This window comes from Salvelinus fontinalis, chromosome 31 (assembly GCF_029448725.1).
Source record: "Salvelinus fontinalis isolate EN_2023a chromosome 31, ASM2944872v1, whole genome shotgun sequence".
NCBI classification, from domain to species: domain Eukaryota; kingdom Metazoa; phylum Chordata; class Actinopteri; order Salmoniformes; family Salmonidae; genus Salvelinus; species Salvelinus fontinalis.
Genome location: NC_074695.1, coordinates 13,091,005 through 13,099,585, shown reverse-complemented (window position 1 = coordinate 13,099,585; position 8,581 = coordinate 13,091,005). Strand labels below are relative to the sequence as shown.

The window sequence follows — 8,581 nt, the reverse complement described above, 5'->3', positions numbered from 1 at the left end:
AACAGGTTCAGCCCCTGGTTCGACTGTGATCTTGCAGAGTTACTCCACCTCAAGAATTGCATTTGGCGAAAGGCTCGGCCCGCATACTCAGGCTGACTGGCTCTCGTTCAGGCAAATGAGAAACAAGTGCACTCCGGCTATCCGGAAGGCCAAAGTTAGTTACTTTAAGGATCAGTTCTCTCTCTGTGCGTTTAACCCCAAGAAGTTCTGGAAAATGGTTAAGGACCTGGAGAATAAACCCTCCTTCTCACAGCTGCCCATGTCCCTTACAGCTGCCCATGTCCCTCACAGCTGCCCATGGCTGAGCTCTTTAATCACCACTTCATTAAGTCAGGATTCCTATTTGACTCAGCCATGCCTCCTTGCCCGTCAAACATTTCCTTATCTCCCTTATCTCCCTTCTAATGTGACTATCGCCGATGCTTCTCCCTCTTTCCCCTGCAAAGTTTCTCCCTGCAGGCAATCACTGAGCCCGAGGTGCTAAAGGAGCTCCTGAAACTTGACCCCCCAAAAAACATCTGGGTCAGATGGTTTAGACCATTTCTTCTTTAAGGTTGCTGCCCCTATCATCGCCAAGCCTATCTCCGACCTTTTTAACCTGTCTCTCCTTTCTGGAGAGTTTCCCATTGCTCAGAAGGCAGCCACTGCAACCTTAAAGGTCCTCAATGATGTCACCATTGCCCTTGATTCTAAGCAATGTTGTGCTGCTATTTTTTTTGACTTGGTCAAAGCCTTTGATACGGTTGACCATTCCATTCTTGTGGGCCGGCTAAGGAGTATTGGTGTCTTTGAGGGGTCTTTGGCCTGGTTTGATAACTACCTTTCTCAAAGAGTGCAGTGTATAAAGTCAGAAAAACTGCTGTCTCAGCCAATGCCTGTCACCAAGGGAGTACCCCAAGGCTCAATCCTAGGCCCCACGCTCTTCTCAATCTACATCAACAACATAGCTCAGGCAGTAGGAAGCCCCTTCATATGCAGATGATACAGTCTTATACTCAGCTGGCCCCTCCCCAGATTTTGTGTTAAATGCTCTACAACAAAGCTTTCTTAGTGTCCAACCACCAAAACAAAGGTCATGTGGTTTGGTAAGAAGAATGCTCCTCTCCCCACAGGTGGGATTACTACCTCTGAGGGTTTAGAGCTTGAGGTAGTCACCTCATACAAGTACTTCGGAGTATGGCTAGATGGTACACTGTCCTTCTCTCAGCACATATCAAAGCTAGAGGCTAAAGTTAAATCTAGACTTGGTTTCCTCTATCGTAATTGCTCCTCGTTCACCCCAGCTGCCAAACTAACCCTGATTCAGATGACCATCCTACCCATACTAGATTACGGAGAAGGACATCAGGGTTGGCAGAGAGTAAAAGAAACTTAGGGAGGAGGCTTCTGATGTTAACATGCATGAAACCAAGGCTTTTTCGTTCACAGAAGTCAACAAATGAGGGTGCCTGGGGACCCGCAGGGCCTGGGTTTACCTCCACATCACCAGAGGAACAGAGGAGGAGTAGGATGAGGGTACGGTTAAAAGCTATCAAAACTGGTCGCCTAGAGCGTTGGGGACAAAGAATAAAAGGAGCAGATTTCTGGGCATGGTAGAATAGATTCAGGGCATAACGTGCAGACAGGGGTACAGTGGGGTGCGGGTACAGTGGAGGTAAGCCCAGGCACTGAGTGATGATAAGAGAGGTTGTATCTCTGGACATGCTGGTTATAAAATGGGTGAGATATTTGGGTATCTCATTGTCTCTATGTCAGTGAATAAAATACCACAACACTCTTGATGCATAAATTCAACAATCTGAGGTATAATAACTGGAATACAGAGGAAGTTGTACTGATTAGTGAAGCGTTTCTGTGTCAACAGAACAATGGGTCATACAATGCTGTTAAGAGAGACTACTTACAAGCAGGACAAATGGCAGGAATGTAAAGTTAATAAAGATTACTGGGGCGCTTGTGACTCCTAAATTCACGCAGCTTTGTCCTCCTCCCTTTAGAACCATAAAAGTCAGTGTAAAAAAAAAAGTGTATTAATATTTTATGGTCAAATTGTGAGACTGTTTAAACAATGTCACCATTCAGAGCAAAGATATATAATTACTCTCTCCTAATTTTCTATTTAATATTCCTAACTTAACACTTACATCTAAGAAAAACTACACATTGTAAATAAATGCTTTTGTCTTTTTTAGAAAATAAATGCATTCTTTAATAGCTCAATGTGATTCAAAATAATGTAAGCAAATGCTTCTACCATGTATGTCCAAGTAAACATGTGAATCTCTCTTCAGTTATCACTCTCGCTGTGAGGAGAGGTGTTGGAGGCAGTTCATGAATCGGCGCGGGGTGTCCCATTCTGAGCCAAAGTACTGAGCATCTCATTGTCAGACGACAGCGCAGCCAGATGTGCGGCCATCTCGCTCTGCTTTGCCTCAACAACGTCCTCCCGAACAGACAGCATTATCTCTGCGACGAGTCTTTTGGATGAGTCTATATTAAAGATAGACTCCTTGTCTGAGCTGTCCACCGCTCTTAATGAATAAAAAATACATTTAATTTGTGCAGCGCTTTTCATAACAGAGTTCTCAAAGCTCTACGAAAGCTCTACAACAATAAAAACATTTAGAATCAAGGCTGTTCAAATATCAACAGTGGGCTAAGTGTTAAAAAGCTTTTCAGATTAGGACTATGAGAAAGACAGTATTACCTTGGCCTCTGGGACTCTGGAGTTGAGAATTCTCCCTCGAATGATGATGGACTGGTCGATCGCATTGTCTCAGTTGGGAAATGAAAAGCATCCCTGCAAACTGTGTAAATGTGCATCTTTTTGGGGGGCTCCTCTGGAACCTTCCTAAGGCGAAGTACTGTGCGCCGTGGCAGCCTCACCTTTGGCTTTCCCTCTGGAGGAGTAGGGACGAGGCCAGAGACATTGAAGACTGATTTGGAAGAGGTCAGGAGGGATTTGGACAGACTGTCTTCTTCGTCTGTGGAGGAAATCCTTTGGGCCTCTTTGTCAATAGGGATATCGGATCGACTGGAGGGAAACTCCAATGAGCTCCGACAGTTGCTCATGGCATAAAGTGAGGATAATGCAGAGACATCCTTTTGCAACTGTGTCAGTTTCAATTCTGTGCCGTATGAAACTTCCTTTGAGGTTGAAGTAGGCACACCAATTACGGAGAGAGAGTCAATGCTTCTACTGAGGTGAGTAGCATTTTCAATGTCTTCAGTATTCTTCAAAGCATCAAGGTAGGACATTGACAGGCATCCTTTGACGGGCATGCAATTGACTGGGGATGCTGGTTTTGAAGTAATTACCTTCTGAAGATCAAGGTCTTCCTGTGAGGATATTGCACCAGCGCTCCGTCTGAGGAAACCATCCTCATCCAGTAGGTCATCACAGACAGTGTCCATGAGGCCTGAGGCAATATATTTTATCTTCAGGGATGACATCCAGATCCCTGGATATCCCTCAAAAGCTTCAGTTGAGTAAGATGCTACATCATCTAGGTCAGGCTGGAGTCCAGCCACATTAGGAACAAATGGTGTGTTGCTTGCCTTGAGAGAGGTTCCCATAGCACCCAAAATGTTGCTGACAGCATTGATGGCAGTCTGGCTTGCCTTGGGGGAAATCGTCCTGTTGGGAGAATCTTGTCTAATCATATTGATTATTTTAGTGTTGACCTGCTCCAGAACTTTGATGATTTGGTCTTTGGCAGTAGACTGTAGTTTGGGGGTAAGTGAAATGGCATCTACGTTGGCATTCATGGTCTCACTGGCTTTCTCGGTCAGCTGACAGGCCTGGTCTTTATTGCGTTTTGTGGATACACTTTTCAACATATCCTCAATCATTTCTTTCTCTGAGCAGTCCTCGCTTTTGAGGTTCACCGATCCAAATTGAGGCAAAGAGACAGAATGTCTTACCTCATTTCTCACAGATTGGGCCAGGGTTTCTTTGAAAGGTTCTGTGCTAATTTGGTCCAGAACTCCATCCACAAGGGTGACATAGAGGTTAGGAAAAGAGGTGCTTCTGGTGGCCTGGTGAGCTTTCCTTCTAGGGGATGAGTTAAAGACATAACTTACTCGAATGACTCTTTTTTCATCCGTATTCTTCTCACCTGGAGATATGAGCGCTGTGTCTTGGATCAAAATTGGCTTTACCTCATGGTCTTCAATCTTTACTGCAAGGACCTGTGATTTTGTGTGGCGTTCATCAAATCCAGACAGGCTGCTCCGAATTGGTCCAGGAACAACAACATTTGATGTACCTTCTTCAGGATCGTCATGTAGTAGGGCTAGTGGCTGGTCGTCTAAAATCATTTCACTGCACATATCGATGGCATCTTCCACTAAATCATCAGCGATCAACTCAACTTTTGCAGAGGCCATTGATTTCGCTGGGTGCTCGCCTGTTGCCTCAGAGAGCATTCCTTCCATATCTGCTCTGGAAGTAGTACAAGAACATGGAACACTGGCCATCACAGTCGTCTCCTGGGACGAGATTGATGCAGCTGCGGAGGCCTCTGAGCTGCTTGTCTTACTGTTGTTTTCTGCAACCTCTGAAGTGTCAGATGAAAACACCATTCCATAACTGGGAGAGTTGGATAAAGATGAGATCACTGGCTCCGAGGGTAGTATTTCCAGAGTCAGGGAAGGAGCTTTTTCATTTCTTTCACCGTGAAGCTCAGGAAAAGCCAGCTCGAATAGGATGCTGTCATATGCAGTGCTAATAAGGTCACAGGCGACACCTTCTAGTTTTGAACAGGAATCTCGGCGGTTCTCGGGGTCTGCCTTTTTTAATGCAGTCAATGCAGGTGGCTGAATGTTTGTTATACCTGAGGTGCCTTCTTCAGCATCACAGTCTAGTGCAAGCTCTTCAATGTTTTCCTCATTTAATAAGTGTCTAATGTCTTCCAAAACATTGCTTACCACATCAATGGCTGTTTGGCTGGCCTTTGCAGAGACAACTCTGAATTGGGTAGGGGAGTCTTCTCGGATCATTACGATAACCTGCTCCTGGACTTCCTCCAGAACGTCAGTGATCAACGTTGTCACATAGGTGTTTATGTCTTCTCCGTTGGCCATCCGCTCCTCTGGTTCTGGATCATCTGCTTGAGCATTGGGTTTGATTGTGTTTCCCCCACGGAGTCTGCAGGCAGGTTCATTGCTAGGATTGGCCGCTCGAGAGACGCACTTCAACACATCGTAAGCGATTCTGGCACTCAGAGCCCTTTGTGCCGCTGGTGTAGTCCCTGGAATCGTCAGTTTGACCTCATCCCTGATTGACTCCGCCAGCTGCTTCCTGACAAGCTTGGAGCCTAAGTGGTCGAGGATGACAGATTTCAGCTGAGCTCTGTCTGGGATGCTTTGTCCCTTGATGGCTTTGAAGATCCTAAAAACAGGTTCTTGGAAACCCTTCAGCGGTGCCAGACCATCCAGGCATGGTCTCCTCTGGCGTGGTGCAAGGCTTGGTCTCCTCTGTAGCATGGCTGGCTTTTCCTTAGATTTCCCTATTAATAAACACACACATTTTAAAAATTTGATTTTCATTTAGCATTCACTGGCTATGAACATACTCTGAAAGATATTTCGTAATGAAATGATGGTTCTTTAGTAAGGAAATGTTCTTACCTGACAAAGAAACTGTTTTCTTTACAGTTTTGGAGTGAGCAGGTTTGAGAGCAGGCTGAGCAGATGCTATAATAGATTTTCAAAAAAATACAAAATAGGATATGATATACAGCAAAACACATTCAACTGCTCCTTGTAGGTTGCATTTGGCATAGTCATTTAAACATTGCTTAACTGTGTGATGAATTCAAATTAAATCTTACCTGGTTTTTCAAATATTTCTTCCAGCAGCTTATTTGGTTTGATAGAGGCCTCTCTCAACCTCTCAAACTCCTGGAGGTTTTTCAATTCCTCTTCCATTTTCCTCAACTGAATAGCCTGTTTTTGTTCCATAATGCACATTTTCTGTGAAGAACATAGAGTCCAAAAATAGCAACTTAGCATCCACAAAAGTTGAGGTAAAATGATTTCTTAATTTTCATGATTTATTCAAACATGAAAATAATTGTGGGTAGTTTTGTGAAGTATGATGAAAGTGTGACATTTGTACCTTTCTGATGCGCTTTTCTTTGGCCTCTTTCATATACTTGGCCTTGTTCAAATCGTGCCTCACATCCTTTTCAATGAGTTTCAGCCTGGATCGCTCCTTAGAAACCCAATCCTCTTTAAACTCTCTCTCTTGGTCATACAACGCAGTTTGCAGGCCATATTTCTGTCCCCTGTCCCTATCAATACATTAAACAGATGAGTCATGACATTGCCAACACAGAGTAGGCCTATATAACTCTACTTTATTACCTCATGCACTTCTTGCCTACCTGGAACCAATGGTTGACTGCAGATGCTTCAGGTTCTGTGCTTCTTTATTCAGTAAGTACTCTATCATATCTTCCAGAGTAACGTCCTTAGGTATATGTCCTTCCTCTTGCAACTGAACCATTCTCAGTATCTGTTCCTTCTTAAATAGGATAAATACAATTGTTGTACATTTTAAACACTTATCTACCTAATAAAATACATGTTAGATTGTTTTTAGAGTGATGAATGATCATTTCACATTTTCTCGTGAAAATAACATGTGTGATCTTCACAGAAGTTCACATTTAAGAACGCAGTCATACTGCCCACATACCAACTTTTTGCTGTACGTTTTATGATGGTCAGTCTTGACCGTATCCAGGTAATGTTTGTATGTGTTATACTCCTTTAATGAGCATACAACCTTGAGAAGAGAGAAAATCAAAATGTTTCCTGCTATAATAGTCCTGGAGTTAACTATCGGTAAAGCTTACAGTCTTCTACTACACTGTTCAGAAACAATAATATTAACTTCAAACTTACATTGTCCTCTTTAGTGATGAAGTTTCGCTTCTTTAACTTCTCATGCATTTCCTTCTGATGGTAGTATTCATTGAGGTTTGGGTCATGCAAACTGTTGTACGTCGGCCTCATAATGTGACAGTTTGGGTCACTGAGGTTGAAATCAGATGTAGGCTGATACAACTGAAGGAACAAGGATATGAACAAAAAAATAAACATTCTACTGGATCCTTCTTCCATTCTAAAGCACCACTCTACTGGACCCTTCTTCTATTCTACTGCACCATTCTACTGGACCCTTCTATTCTACTGCACCATTCTACTGGACCCTTCTTCTATTCTACTGGACCCTTCTATTCTACTGCACCATTCTATTGTATGCTTGTTTTAAAAAAAAAAATGTTATACTGTATCCTGTTAAATATATGTTCTGCTTACATTTTTACCCAGGCTGGCTCTATGAAATTTAAAGGCGACCCCAGGTAGGACCGGAAGCTTTGTCATGGCAGGCAATCTGCTGCTCACTGACGGCTTTGTTTCTATCATGATCTGAGGAGGCTTCCCTTTCAGTGGACGAGTTTGCTTCTCTGGTCGCGAGGGTATCTGACACAGGGTCTTCTCCTGAAAACAGCAACATAGCAATAATGTATTTCTTACAAACTCACCTGTGATAGTTCATCCGACCATTATGACATGGCGGCGAGCCTGATATGTCATCATAGGTTGACGCCCAATGAACTACTGTTGCCGTAGCCTGAGTGCCAGTCTATTTGTTTTTTATATCAACTCACTGTCATGCCAAATATGATTTTTGGCTTAGCTATAAGAGCAATGAAGTTGACAAGAGCACAAACAGATCTGGGCCCAGGCTACTGTTGCCACAGAGATCCTAATTATGTGACCTGTGTCTGACCAGTAGCGGTGCATGTGTAAAATCACTGGGGAAGCTGTGGGACTAAATGGTACATATAGGGACAGATATAAATTTGTACATCAGACCACAGGAGGAGAAGGCGACACATAGGCGCATAAGACAGCTGGACACACTAATGTTAGAGGGACACATAGTCTGCTGATCCTAATAAGGGCAAACATACCAAAGAGCACACCAAGCTAAACATAAGTACGAAGGCCAAAGACATAGGCCCATAGGATAGATGGACATATATTATTTTTAGGACAAGAAGGGGTTCTGCCACCATTATAACCTAACTGAAAGCAGATATGGGCGTGAACAAGCAGGAAGCTTAAACTGAAAGATAATGGTGGCAGATGGACTAAGGGAAGGAACTTCATTTGCATGTGGGATGGACTCATTTGATGTATGTGTATAAGAACAGAGCCAGTGCTTATGGAAGTGGTCTTTTCCGCGGACTGAGACGGCTTCTGATATTTTGTATTAAAAAGCCTTTATTGAATTCACAAGTTCTTGTAAGTGTTATATTTGTAATGCGAGTTTCCACGACAAAGCCAAGACAGTAAAAAAGCCATATTACAACCTATGTTGTGATATTTGCTCTTTATACAACGGCTGGATCTAATCCTGCATGCTGATTGGTTTAAAGCTAATTCCAGCCGGTGTCTATTCCACAAGTTACCACCGGCTAAATCTATGATGTTAAAATGCCTATTTACTCTGTTCCATCTGACTGCGCAATCCACTGTCTCGTCAGTCCAGGCAGGGAAGTTA

At 43.3% G+C, this 8,581-nt stretch overlaps 1 protein-coding gene across 1 annotated transcript; it reads right to left on the bottom strand.

The window, feature by feature from the left end:
• Window positions 1-2,329: 2,329 nt before the first annotated feature.
• On the bottom strand, window positions 2,330-6,791 carry LOC129829632 (uncharacterized). Its single transcript, XM_055891442.1, has 7 exons — window positions 6,704-6,791; window positions 6,390-6,529; window positions 6,122-6,296; window positions 5,835-5,976; window positions 5,632-5,697; window positions 2,708-5,510; window positions 2,330-2,531 (listed from the first exon to the last, which is right to left on the bottom strand). Exons 2-7 carry the CDS (start codon window positions 6,509-6,511, stop codon window positions 2,330-2,332), a joined length of 3,510 nt encoding a protein of 1,169 aa, XP_055747417.1. The 5' UTR covers window positions 6,512-6,529; window positions 6,704-6,791.
• Window positions 6,792-8,581: the final 1,790 nt, after the last annotated feature.